Genomic DNA, 14,644 nt, shown 5'->3' with positions numbered 1-14,644 from the left:
CTGCACATACAAGGATAGTTCATCCAAATTTGTGCTTTTGCCTCACACACATGAGACCTTAAAGAAATTAAATTGATGAATATATAAGTGCATTAGATAGCATTTAAGAATGAGTTTTAAGTAATTTATTGTAAGTGGGGGGGGAAATGAGGGTTACAGTGATAATTCTAAATGGATGATGCTACTTGTATGAGGAGTACTGAGATAAAAACAAGTGTGTGTCTAGTTCTCTGAATTCTATTTCTACACTACAGTTTGGGAGAAAAAAGGCTCCATTTTGACATCACAACAGAATTGTAAGAAATCCACCGTAAGATTCAGATTTCCCAACATCTCAGTTAAAGAGTTAATTTGTACTGCTAATGAAATGAGGCCTCCTTTTCAGGCACCTTGCATCTTATTCCACTGATCCATTGACTCTACAATCCAGGGTCAATGGCCTTCATTGCTAAACACAAGACTCTCCTGTTTCTTATGCCTGCAAGTTTATCCTTCATTTTCATCTCTTGGCTTCCCTGATTTCCTTCAAGACTCCGCTTAAGTTTTTCTGCAACCAACCTTTTCTAGTCCCTTTCAATGAAAACACTCCTCCTACCCCCACCCCTGGCCCTGTGATAACCTTCCATTTATCTGGCCTATACCTTGTAGGTGCATTATTGCTTGCATATTATCTTCCTCATTAGAATGTGATTTCCTTGTGGGTAGGAATTGGTTTTGCTTGTTTCCTCAGTACCTACTTAACTTTGTGCTTCACTTGTAAGCACTTAATAAATACCTGTTGAATGATTGACTGACTCAGTCTCTCTTTTTAACCCTAGAGTTTTAAAACTCAAACCATAGAAGCAAGAAAGAGTATGGTCTCCAGCTCCTCTTTAATCTAGAAGTGTTCCACCACACCTTATTAGTGTCTGGCTTCCATGATGTTTTTTAATTTTCTTCTGTTTTTTTTTTTTTTTTTTCCTGATAAATTCTGAAGCAAGCTTTGTTTTCCTAGACTGGAAAATTCAACAGGGCCTTGAAGGCTACCCAAAGTCTTCAGAGATTTTAATATACAAGAAGACAACCCCAAAGACAAACAAATTATTTCTTGGGTAGGAGCTTTGCAGTCACTGACGTCACTGGGATCCTGCCAATTCTCTCTGAAGAGTGGACCATTAAAATTCTGGGAGAACATTTGCACTGTCTAGATTTTGGCCAGATGTAAATACCCAAAATGTACTTAAATCACTACCGCATGCAAATTTGGAATACAAAAATCAGATAAAGCATGAAACATTTTCCATTTTAATCAATACCTGCTCCGTGAAAACCCCCACAGACATATAACTTTCCATCCACTGTTCCTGCATTGGTAGAATTGGTACGAAGAGAGAGGAGGGGAGTTGGCATTCTGGGCCCTTCTCTCCAAAAATCCCCATCTGGGTTATAGATCTCAACAGCATCAAGGCATTGACGAACTTGGCCTTTGTCTCGACCCAGGCAGCCGATTCCACCTGCAGAAGACGACATATTGATCAGTGAAATGGCCAAGGACCAAAGGCAGAAACCCCACATTAGACAGAACACTCTCAGGGAGATTTGTGTCACAGTGATTTCTGATTTTTTTTTTTCTTTCCTGCCAAGTATTTACTGGCAAGATGATTTCTAGGGAAAGATTATGTCTACGTGTATAGCTTTCATATAGTTCTTCCCAGTCAAATCTAAATAGAAGTGGCTAAAAGAGCATTGGTTTGGCTATAGTGAATGATGTTTGTCCACGTGCTTTCATAAATTGTTCTTAGGAGATCCAGGTGTCTTCCTGTAGGTCCCTTTGATGTAATGTGATTTTGGGGTCCCCTGACCTTGGGGCTTCCCTTCTAATGAGTCCTTGGTCTTCTGGCTTTAGAATCTGCCTCAGAAAACTGAGCACACTCAATCTATGTGAAGACCACCCTTAATTCTAGGAAGATTACTTCCTAGCCTTATCCTTGGGTTATAAAATTAACATATTGTAATGTAGGAGAAACTGAGGCAAGATAGAGATCAGAAAGTATTTAATAATTTATTAAATGGGAGAGATTTATTGGGACCAAATGGATCCATGGTTTAGTCCCAGGGCTGAATGAGACTATCATCTTCAAGAATCCAGCAAACAATGTGAGTTCTCAATGACCTATATACACATGGCTCAGACTCAGGTGATAGATTGAGGCAGGGGTGGAGTCCAGCTGAGAGCAGGAACGGGACTCTGACAGGGTGGGGTGAGCCTCCAGAGATGGGGGGAGGCATCTTGATAAGATGGTATCTGATATTCTGATAGCTTGGGATGGGGAGAGGCATTCTGATATTCTTAAACATAAGATCTTTTATCCTTATCAAATTCTGATAAAGAGGGAGGGGAGGTTTTGCAGGACTGAGTTTTGAGCTGACAATTATAAGCCAAAGCAGAACAATTAGAGAAACTGTCAGGACTGGGTCAGGATAATTAGGGAAACTGAGTCAGGATAATAAAAAAGAACTGTGGCATAACATTATCTATGATTGAAAGCTGTATAAATATATCTCCTTGCTTTAGTCTCTTTACTGGATTCTCTTAGAACTCATACGTACATGTAATAGCATCACATTACTTTTAATAAACTTTGCCCCTTGATTAGGAGATGGGTTCAAGTCTGCAAATTCTTTTGAGATATCTTGTAACATAGGTCTGGGACTTTTGGGATCCCCCTTCTCAGCCTCAACACCTTTATACTATGTGGGTAACAATGGGACATTTAAGATGTCTGTTGGTTTCTTTTTGCTTTCATTGAGTGGATTATTTTCATAAAAATTTTATAGAGATGAGAAAGTAGTTTTTATGGGTTGGTAGCTATTGATTTTTTCAATATTCAATATTTCAATAATATCCCCCCTAGATATACATTTCTCAATTTCTTTTATGAAGCTTTCTCTGTTTCATTGATGATGTGTTACAACCTGTTCATCATCTATCATATGGTTGACCCCTCAATTACTTTTTAGGTGATCTTAAATTCTAGAATTTTTCAGAGATTATAGCATTTCTTAACTTGAAGTCACACATTATCAACAGATTATTATGGTTAAAAAAGATGTACTTCAGATTCGTTTTTTTTAAATAACTTTTTATTGACAGAACCCATGCCAGGGTAATTTTTTACAGCATTATCCCTTGCACTCACTTCTGTTCCGATTTTTCCCCTCCCTCCCTCCACCCTCTCCCCCAGATGGCAAGCAGTCCTATACATGTTAAATAGGTTACAGTAGATCTTGGATACAATATATGTGTGCAGAACTGAACAGTTCTCTTGTTGCTCAGGGAGAATAGGATTTAGAAGGTATAAATAACCCGGGAAGAAGAACAAAAATGCAAGCAGTTTACATTCATTTCCTAGTGTTCTTTCTTGGGTATAGCTGCTTCTGTCCATCCTTGATCAATTGAAACAAAGTTAGATCTTCTCTTTGTTGAAGAAATCCACTTCCATCAGAATACATCCTCATACAGTATCGTTGTTGAGGTATATAATGATCTCCTGGTTCTGCTCATTTCACTCAGCATCAGTTCATGTAAGTCTCGCCAATCCTCTCTGTATTTGTCGTGCTGGTCATTTCTTACAGAACAATAATATTCCATAACATTCATATACCACAATTTACTCAACCATTCTCCAATTGATGGGCATCCACTCAGTTTCCAGCTTCTGGCCATTACAAAGAGGGCTGCCACAAACATTTTGGCACATACAGGTCCCTTTCCCTTCTTTAGTATCTCCTTGGGGTATAAGCCCAGTAGAGACACTGCTGGATCAAAGGGTATGCACAGTTTGATAACTTTTTGGGCATAGTTCCAAATTGCTCTCCAGAATGGCTGGATGTGTTCACAATTCCACCAACAATGTATCAGTGTCCCTGTTTTCCCACATCCCCTCCAACATTCTGCGTTATTTTCCCCTGTCATTCTGGCCAATCTGACAGGTATGTAGTGGTATCTCAGAGTTGTCTTAATTTGCATTTCTCTGATCAATAGTGATTTGGAACACTCTTTCATATGAGTGGTAATAGTTTCAATTTCATCATCTGAAAATTGTCTGTTCATATCCTTTGACCATTTATCAATTGGAGAATGGCTTGATTTCTTATAAGAGTCAATTCTCTATATATTTTGGAAATGAGTCCTTTATCAGAACCTTTGACTTATACTTCAGATTCTGAGAAAAGTTTGGAGTTATTTCATGTTCTACTGGCAATGTTCTACACTCTGACCATCTTGACTTTTCTCTTTCTACAACATATTTTCTCTATTCTTCCGTTCCTCATCTCATGTTTTGGTTCAAACAATTAAATCAGTAGTACTGTTGTTTTAAACGTATGAGATGTTCAGAGGACTGGCACCTGGTGTGAAGGTTTGCTGATCTCTTTTCAGGACTTCTTATTTACCTTTGGTTTTCACCTGGTTCATCCAACTCCCACTCTAAGTTGTAATTTGTGCAGAAGCCACACTGGTAAACCTTCTCTACAGACAGGTTAAACCAGGTTAAGGACAACTGACAAGTCTCAATTCTATTGGGTGAGTTAGGGGATGTCTATCCCAAGTACTTAGACTTTCCATAGCAGAATAGGTAGATGAAAACACTTTGTCCCAATAGCCACACAGACAGTTGAAGTAGTTTCTATGGACCAAGTAGAACTTGGTCAGACATCAGAGATGCTAAGGTCTTTCACTGCATCCCAGGTCATCGCCAGTCATCCTGACTTTTTGCCTTACCACTGGACTTGGATTACTCAGAAAGAAAGAGTGAGGCTGAAGAGTTTATGTAACTTTGCCTCACTTAAATCCAATCCATGCACAAGTCAAGATATCACTCACGATGTCATTAATCTTCTAAAAATAAAGAACAAACAACAACAAAGATTGTTATTTTAAGCATGGGCTGTGATTACCCTGAACAAAACTCCCTGCCTATCATACGTATTCTTCTCTTATTAGAATGAAAACTCCTTGAAGGCAAGGACTGTCTCACATTTGTATTTATATAACATGGCAAATATCTTTCCATTTATTTATTCATCTATTATTCAAAGTATCAGTCAGTTTTTCAAAGATAATTCAGCCTTTTTTCCTCTTCTTGTTCAACTCTATGTCCAGGTCATGGATGATGATTTGGAGCATTTTTTTCTATGTGGCTATTAATAGCTTGTATTTCTTCCTCTGAAAACTGCCTGTTTTTATCCTTTTATCAATTGGAGAAAGAAATATTTAATTAAAATTCTTCTAGCATCTTTCCAAAATAATATGTACTGATAAATTTGTTCTATGGGTGGTCAGCTGAATGGTATCGCCTAGTTTGGATACTGGAATTTTTCATCCAGTTGAATTTTCATATGTGGATAGTCAGACTAAACTTGAGTACTTTGGACTATCGCACAAAGAGGGATGTCTCTCATGAATGGTCTTCTAGAGAAGCTGACTTTGGACTTAACATAATCAGATTCTGCTGTGCTCCCTGACTCTCATTGTGTTGGGACATTTATGTTTTTGTTATTTTCACAACAGGCAACTGTTCTCTCCATTGTCAGTACATTTTTTAAAAATAGAAGTGGGAATCCATTCTAAATTTCACCCTTGCTTTAGGCATAGGTGGTAAAACTAGCTATGAACTAGTTAAGACTACTTAAATGTCTAGTCCCCATGTCTAGATAGTGGACTTCATTGTGTCATTCAATATTCTGCAACAAAATATTTACATGTTACACAAGGTATAAGAATGAAATTGTTTTGCTTCACTTTGAGTCAATTGTGTGGCTCCAGAGGTATGGCTTGTTTCCTTTTCATAACTTTATTGAGGATAACCTTGTGGCTTGTATGGATTATTTTCATAAAAAATTTATAGAGATATGAGTTGGTAGCTATTGGTATTTTCAAGGTAACCTTTTTTGAGGGTAATTACAAAATTCTACTTTTGTATTCTTCCTTTAGCCTTTTGTATTCTTCCCTTCCTCAGATATCTCCACAATCAGTCCCTCAGTAGTCTCAACCTTAATCACCTGTAGCACAGATTTCCTTTGTGTATGCTTGATTTAATCCTTCTGCTCTTTCAGTTTGTGTTTTCTTTACTACCATTTTGGCTTTTTTGTTGAGCTCTATGGTGTTTTGGTGGGTCTACTGCCATTGATGGTGAAAAGAGTTTATTATAAAATCTTCACATCTTTTCCATTCTCATTTGGTGTTGTCCTACTTCTAGTTTATTTCTTTCATGCTTTTATTTAAAATGACTTTGCTTGGTTGAGTTTTTTTTACCAAGTTTTCTCACATAAATTTATTATTTCTTTCTGTTATTTCTTCATATTTTATGTGGTGTTACTGTTCACAATCTTTCACCATTATTTTCTACAAGATTTTATAAATTCTAACTGGTTTTACTCTTGGCTGCCATGTTCTACTGAGAGAAAGCCAAATGATTGTTGACTAGGGAAACTTCTAGTCCTTTTTAGTGTTCCTCTTCCGGTGAATGATTTAAATCAGATTTCTGTGGGGAAAATGGTGATAATCTGTGTTACTGTCTGTTCTTTTATCTACTTCCTGAGTTTTGGCCTCAACAGCTTGTTTAAATAGGTGGGACTGGAGTTGCCTCAGCTTCATGCTACAAATTTTATTTTTACTTCTAATCTGGTATACTTGATACAATCGGGATTAAACCCAAGGAAAAGTATGGGTCTCTATTACTCATTTGACAATCAGATATCACCTCATAGCATCTCATGTATTGTTTAACTTTTCATGTATTTATGTTTACATTAAAAACCTCTAAAGACTAATGACCATGTCTTATGTGTTATCAATAGTCCATATTGAAGATCTAAGTTTACTCGGATGGAATTCAGTCTTGGAAGATTTGGAACAAAATCATCATTGTTTGTGTTCCAACATGGGATATTTCCTGGTATCACCTGAATAGAGTTCGTTTTTAGTGCTCCTCTAGATGTCCTCAGTTCCCTTCCAAGTATCAAATGAATAAAGCAGGAAAATAGAATAAATAAATATATTATGCAGGAAACATAATATAGAAAAAACTCCTGCATACACCCCTAGGCAACTAAGAGAGTTTTCTTCTCTTATGTAGTTTATAAAAAGCTATATAGTCTCCTATATAGCTATATAGCTATATATTTATATATAGTTTATAAAAAGCTATATAGACTCCTAGTGCCATACTGGTGTTAAAGCACCCCATCGTGGGGAAAGAACTCATGGTCACTAGGGAGTCAAGCAGCCATGTTCTAGTATCACCTTCATTAGGTATCTAGATTTATGTGCCCTCAGGATTGAGTACTCACCTCTATTCTTTGAGTTCGAGAAAGAATTTAAGATCAATACAGAGTTGATTTTTATGTCTAATATAAAAAGCCAGTTTCATTATCTTCAATATCTATGGGATTCTATACTTTGCAACATTATTTCTAACCTTTTTTTCTCTGCTTTATAATTATTTTTATTACATATGTAAGTATGATATAAATCCCATCCTGCTCCTTTGCCAACTAGGTCAGTTTCCCAAGACTTTCTAGTGAGCATAACCTTAATGGAAACATAGTTTCCCAGACTGTCTTATTGCCATAGTTAAGGCAGCTATAATGTACCCAGATTGTCTTGTTAGCATCTTTAAGATAACTCTGATGGGAACACAGGCTTTCCCAGACGTTTGTTTGCCTCTTCAAGACAGTCCCAAGATTTCATTATATATCCTTATTTCCACCTTGATTTCTCTCTTCTCCCCTGAAATTTTCCAAATTATGGTGTGAAACCTCTGAGGTTCAATTTCTCCTATAAAAGTGCTCATGATGAAGATCTTTGCTAACTCCTTTTCAGATTAAGCCCACTATGAGGTACTCTCTTCCACCACATAGTATCTTCCCTTTAACAGCTTCTTCCTCTTGGTTAATTGAGTTCCACTAGGAAACTTATCTATCTTCTTGTTAATTGTAAAATTCCCTTTTCTTGCTAATTCCTATGTGCTATTCACATAATAAATAGCAAAACTTTGTAATTTGATATGAATGCCCATAACATAATTTCTTTATGTTATGAATTGAATCTCTATTATGCTATTTGTATATAATATTCTTTTGAACTCCATTGCTCTCCTGAATCTATTTCTATTTACCACTCTTGGTGCTTATTTTACTTCTTTATGTATATATACACTTAATATCTGTATGCAAATATATATATGTATGTATGTGTGTTTGCATATATATTTTTTCTCAGCCTCAGTTTCCTCATTTGTAAAATGGGAATAGAAATAGCACCTACCTCACAAGGCTGTTGCAAGGCTCAAATAAGATAATGTATATAAAGTGCTTTGAGATCCTTATATAAATGTGACCTATATCTTCACTTACCCATGCTTCTTTTTTGAATATGTCTGCTTGAAATATGAGTTAGATGACATTTCTATGTAGTACAGTATGTTTAGACTCCCTTTTCTAAAACCAAATTATTATCTGACTCACATTTTGGAGGCAAAGTGGTTTGTTGAAAAGAGTATGGTGATGAAAATAAGAAACTTATTTTTTTCTTGAGTCTCATTGGTTTCTTATCTCATTCTCAATGGTTAAAATTTCAAATTTTTCCTCCTTCAAACTGTCCAACATCTTATGAGTTCACTTCTTTGTTCTTTATTTGCCTTTGATAAAACATGGATTCTCTGGCAGCAAAGAGTTGAATTCTTAAGCAAAGAAGTGAACTTTCACAACAGCTTAGAAGGCTATAAAGAAGACATTTCTAGTAATTGAAGCCAGCAGTTCTCCTGTAAAGAAGTACAGAAATACCTTAATTGTTTCTCTGCACACTATCTGGCACATAGTAGGCACTTGATAAGTGTTTATTGATTATTATTATTATTGATTTTGAGCAATCTTGTAAAGTGATACAGTGGACTCCTCATTAGATCCAGAGCCAGATGGCAGCCCTCTTTGTAGTGGCTAGAAACTGAAAACTGAATGGATGCCCATCAGTTGGAGAATGGCTGAATAAATTGTGGTATATGAATATTATGGAATATTATTGTCCTGTAAGAAATGACTAACAGGATGATTTCAGAAAGGCCTGGAGAGACTTACACGAACTGATGCTGAATGAAAGAGCAGGACCAGGAGATCATTATATACTTCAACAACAATACTATATGATGACCAGTTCTGATGGACCTGGCCATCCTCAGCAAGGAGATGAACCAAATCATTTCCAATGGAGCAGTAATGAACTGAACCAGCTACGCCCAGAGAAAGAACTCTGGGTGATGACTAAAAACCATTACATTGAACTCCCAATCCCTATATATTATGCCCACCTGCATTTTTGATTTTCTTCACAAGCTAATTGTACAATATTTCAGAGTCTGATTCTTTTTGTACAGCAAAATAACAGTTTGGTCATGTATACTTATTGTGCATCTAATTTATATTTTAATATATTTAACATCTACTGGTCATCCTGCCATCTGGGGGAGAGGGTGGGGGGTAAGAGGTGAAAAATTGGAACAAGAGGTTTGGCAATTGTTAATGCTGTAAAGTTACCCATGCATATAACCTGTAAATAAAAGGCTATTAAATAAAGAAATTAATTAAAAAAAAATAAAAATTAAAAAAAAAAAAAAAGATCCAGAGCCAGAGAACCTAGGTTCTCATGCCAGTTTTACCATTTAATATGTTTTCTGGACCTTGGTGTTCTTATCTGTAAAACCAGAGGATTAAATCTGATGACTCTTAATTCTCTAAACTTATGAGTCTCTCAGCTGTAGGTAAATGTTATTTGAACCATTTTAAAAATCAAATCGCAAACAGAGGTGAAGTAAGGGTCACCTTTGTGAGTCAGGCACAGGTAGAATAAGGCATTGAAATCCTGAATTTTGACTCAAAATAACTCCTTTAAAAACCATTAGAGAAACTTCCCCCCAATACAATAGAAGCAAAGAATAGGTATTATTCTTTTGCTATTCAGAATAATAATATGCTTGTCATCTTCATTGTTCTGTTACTGAAGGTGGATTTAATTACTGTGTACAGTCCTTAGAGTTACAATCCTAACCTTTTAAGTATGTGCCCTTTCTCCTTAGTTGGCAGGCACTTTGAAAGACCTAATCTAGGAGAAAAATAGGCCAACAGACCACTTTTGTCTTGGACTCTAAACACATTAATAACAAAGGCCATTATCCTATGTGGGCAAGGTAGCCTGCAAGTGCACTTTATGGCAAAAACAGGTCTGATGAATATAAATTTAAAATGTATTCTTATCACGTAAACAGTTCAATTTTTAAGTTTATTAATAAGCTACTATCAAAAATGCATCTTTTGATGACAGAAATCCCAGTCTCTGATCAGCACATAACTGGAATTTTAATGTAATACTAGCTGTGGGTGTTACATGGTACAGTAGATAGAGCATTGGGATTGGAATCAGGAAGACTCATATTAATGAGTTCAAATCTGGCTTTAGATATTTAGATTCACTTAGCAAGTTACTTAAACCTGTTTGCCTCAGTTCCTCTTCTGTAAAATGAGCTGGAGAAAGAAATGGCAAATCACTTCAGCATCTTTTTCAAGAAAACTTCAAATGAGATCATGAAGAATTGGACATGACTGAAAAAGTGAAGCGAACTGAGAGCTTTTGGGGGGAAATGATGGGGGTGAACTCTGAAACTCTCCTCTGAAAGAAGCCCACCCTCAGGAAGCCCAGTTAAGTGGTCTCATTCAGTTGGAGATTGTGGTCAGGGACATGGTCACACCCTCTATTGAATTGAAGATTAGTCTGGAACCACTCCCAGTACTCAAACTCCTAAGATAAGTGATCTCTTTTCTATTAGAGATCTAAGCCCAGTGCATTGACAACACTGAGTGAAATGGAAGCCCTAGCCTCAGCTAATAAAAGACAACTTTGCAGAAGTCCTGAACAAGATTATGCTTACCAAGGCTTGGTAAAGCTGCCTGCCCGGACTTTTGCCCACTGTGACGATATTCTCTTCTCAGTGTTGAACTTTGTTACCTTCTTAAAACAGGACCTTTTGAGCACTGAGAAGTCTGTCTTCCTTACAGGCTGGTTTCTCAGTGTCAATAAAAATCCCTTTTGCCACACAGATTTTGGGTTTGTGAATTCTTTCGCATTGGACCTGCCCCGACAAGAGGGATTACCCACCCCAATTCTCGCACCTCATCAGAACTACCACTAACCTCATCATTTGCACCTCATCAAATAATGCTAATATAATGCTTTGACAATGTCGCCATTTCTTGGTGTTTCAGGTCATATTCAAATATATTATGACTTTATTTCCTTTGAGCAAAATTATTATTTTTTTATGTTAAATTATATTAAATGTATTCTGTTTGGGATTTTATTTTTTCCTAGTTATATGTAAAAATAATTTTTAGCATTCGTTTTTAAAACTTTGCATTCAAGTTTCCCCTCCTTCCCTATTCCCCCTCATGGAGAATGAAAGCAAATCAATAGGACTTATATATATATGTAATCATATGAAAATTTCCATAATAGTAATGTTTTGAAAGAAAACACAGACTCCCCCCAAAAAAACTTTGAATAAAATAAAGTAAAAAAAAGTGCTCATCAATTTGCATTCAGATACCTTTTCTCTTTCTTTCTCTGGGTATGCATACTTATACACACACACACACACACACACACACATAATTTTTTTTTATCATAAATCCTTTAGAGTTGTCTTTGATCAATATATTGCTGAGAATAGTTGTCATTCACAACTGCTCATTTTACAATATTGCTGTTATTTTGTACACAGGACATTCTCTTTGCATTAGTTTATGGAAATCTTTTCAGATTTTTTGGAAAGCATCCTGCTCATCATTTCTTATAACATAATTATAACTACATATCATGTAGCTATATATATTATTCAGCAGTTCCCCAATGTATGGGTATTCCTTCAAGTTCTAATTCTTTGCTCCCAGAAAAGAGTTGACCAAGACTCTTAAATAAAAAATAAAATTAATGGAATTCATTTTTTTTTTTGGTCAGGCGCAACTCAAAATATGTGTCCCAAGTATATTTTGAAGGAGTAATGCTCTCACTCTTAAAAAATGTCCATGAGAGTAGTTTGGAACTATGCTCAAAAAGTTATCAAACTGTGCATACCCTTTGATCCAGCAGTGTTACTACTGGGATTATATCCCAAAGAGATTATAAAGAAGGGAAAGGGACCTGTATGTGCACGAATGTTTGAGGCAGCCCTTTTTGTAGTGGCTAGAAACTGGAAACTGAATGGATGTCCATCAGTTGGAGAATGGCTGAATAAATTGTGGTATATGAAAATTATGGAATATTACTGTTCTGTAAGAAATGACCAACAGGATGATTTCAGAAAGGCCTGGAGAGACTTACACGAACTGATGCTGAGTGAAATGAGCAGGACCAGGAGATCATTATATACTTCAACAACAATACTATATGATGACCAGTTCTGATGGACCTGGCCATCCTCAGCAAGGAGATCAACCAAATCATCTCCAATGGAGCAGTAATGAACTGAACTAGCTATACCCAGAAAAAGAACTTCTGGGGGATGACTAAAAACCATTACATTGAATTCCCAATCCCTATATTTATGCACACCTGCATTTTTGATTTCCTTCACAAGCTAATTGTACAATAATTCAGAGTCTGATTCTTTTTGTACAGCAAAATAATGTTTTGGTCATGTATACTTATTGTGTATCTAAGTTATATTTTAATATATCTAACATCTACTGGTCATCCTGCCATTTAGGGGAGGGGGTGGGGGGGTAAGAGGTGAAAAATTGGAACAAGACGTTTGGCAATTGTTAATGCTGTTAAGTTACCCATGTATATATCCTGTAAATAAAAGGCTATTAAATAAAAAAATTTAAAAAAATGTCCATGAAAGTGAACCATCTCTGCTTGCCTACCTTCTTTATCTTATATCTAGATGGAACCATTGTCCTATATTTAAGGGGAGGCTACAGTGTGCAGCAGGGTCCAGGAGAGAATATCTTCTTTCTTGATGTAATAGGATAATAGCTTTATGAATGGCAAAATTGTTAGGAATAATTTCTAGTGTAATGTTGGAGAAACTGAGGCAAGATAGAGATTAGAGAGTGTTTAATATTTAATTGGAGAGCTTAGATTAATTGGCTGGATTGGACTCACATCTCAAAGAATCCAGCAAGGAATGAAGAATTCCATGGATTTTTAATAGGACTTCAGTGTTAAGGTAAACAAAGGCAGAAGGTGGAGAGCACTGGTGAACAGGAATTTTCAGGAACAGACCATAAATTTGGTTCTGACAGGTTGGGGATAAGGACCATAAATTCTTTTATTATTATTATTATTATTAGAGCTTTTTATTTACAAGATTTATGCATAGGTAATTTTTCAGCATTGACAGTTGCAAATCCTTTTATTCCAACTTTTTCCCTCCTTCTCCCAGATGGCAGGTTGACCAATACATGTTAAATATGTTAAGATATAAGTTAAATACAATATATGTATACATGTCCAAAAAGTTGTTTTGCTGTATAAAAAGAGGACCATAAATTCTTGCTAACTTAGGAGGATCTAGGAGCCAGGATGTCTGAAATAGAAGACCATATACTTACCTATCTCTAAATAACCTATCTTCAATTTATGGCTCTAAAGAATGCTAATTGTTAGGGTAGTTATCTCTGTTCTAATTTATATCAGTTTTAATGGTCAGGAAGGGAGGGTTATAACCAGAGGGGTTGAAGCAGATCAATTTAGGGGAACTGAAGTAGAACACTAGCTCATGTGGGATATGACTGTGGGGAGAGAGAGGGGGAGAACATGTCTTTCTAATGGTTTTCAGACCATTTCCCAATGCTTTCAACCCATGAACTCTTGGACACACAGAATATGATCTGTCAATAACAAAGTAGTACCAACAGTTCAGCTCTGAAGAACTTGATCCAAGAATTTCAGAACTGGAAATGGCTTTAGAGGTCATTTAGTCCAAACCCAATATGATCAAGAATGGCCTTTCCAATTGAGTGGATGCCCATCAGTTGAGGGAATAATTGAATAAATTATGATATATGGATGTAATGGAATTTTATTTTTCTATAAGAAACAACCAGCAGGATGATTCTGATAAGCCTGGAAAGACTTATATGAACTGATGCTAAATCAAGTTTAGCAGAATCAAGAGAACATTGCACACATTAATAGCAAGATTATGTGATGATTATAGACTTTGTTCTCTCAGCAGTGCAGTGTTCAAGGTAATTCTAAGAGACTTGGGTTAAAAAATGCCACTCTTATCCAGAGAGAGAACTATGGAGACTAAATTTATATTGAAATATAATTCTTTCACCATTTTTTGTTTGTTTATTTGTTTGCTTTTTCTTTTGTGTGTTTTTTTTTCCCCTTTTGGTCTGATTTTTTCTTGCATGGCATGACAAGTTTGGAATTATGTTTAAAAGGATTGTACATGTTTAAACGATATCAAATTTCTTGCTGTCTAGGAGAGATGTGAGATAAGAGTGGGAGAAAAATTTGGGAGGGGGAAAAAAGTGGGAGAACAAAATCTTACAAAAAGGAATGTTGGAAACTACATATATTTGGGGAAAAATCCTATTGAGA

At 36.1% G+C, this 14,644-nt stretch overlaps 1 protein-coding gene across 1 annotated transcript in view; it reads right to left on the bottom strand.

The window, feature by feature from the left end:
• Positions 1 to 14,644, bottom strand: part of KBTBD12 (kelch repeat and BTB domain containing 12) — an 84,865-nt gene that overhangs the window by 11,048 nt on the left and 59,173 nt on the right. Inside the window, exon 5 of the mRNA XM_003762486.3 lies at positions 1,296 to 1,493. Within this exon, the coding sequence (XP_003762534.2) occupies positions 1,296 to 1,493 (198 nt within the window). The remainder of the gene's footprint in view (positions 1 to 1,295; positions 1,494 to 14,644) is intronic.

Source organism: Sarcophilus harrisii, chromosome 1 (assembly GCF_902635505.1).
Source record: "Sarcophilus harrisii chromosome 1, mSarHar1.11, whole genome shotgun sequence".
In the NCBI taxonomy this organism is placed as follows: Eukaryota; Metazoa; Chordata; class Mammalia; order Dasyuromorphia; family Dasyuridae; genus Sarcophilus; species Sarcophilus harrisii.
The sequence above is the reverse complement of the archived record's forward strand: the minus strand, read 5'-3'. Positions and strand labels throughout refer to the sequence as shown.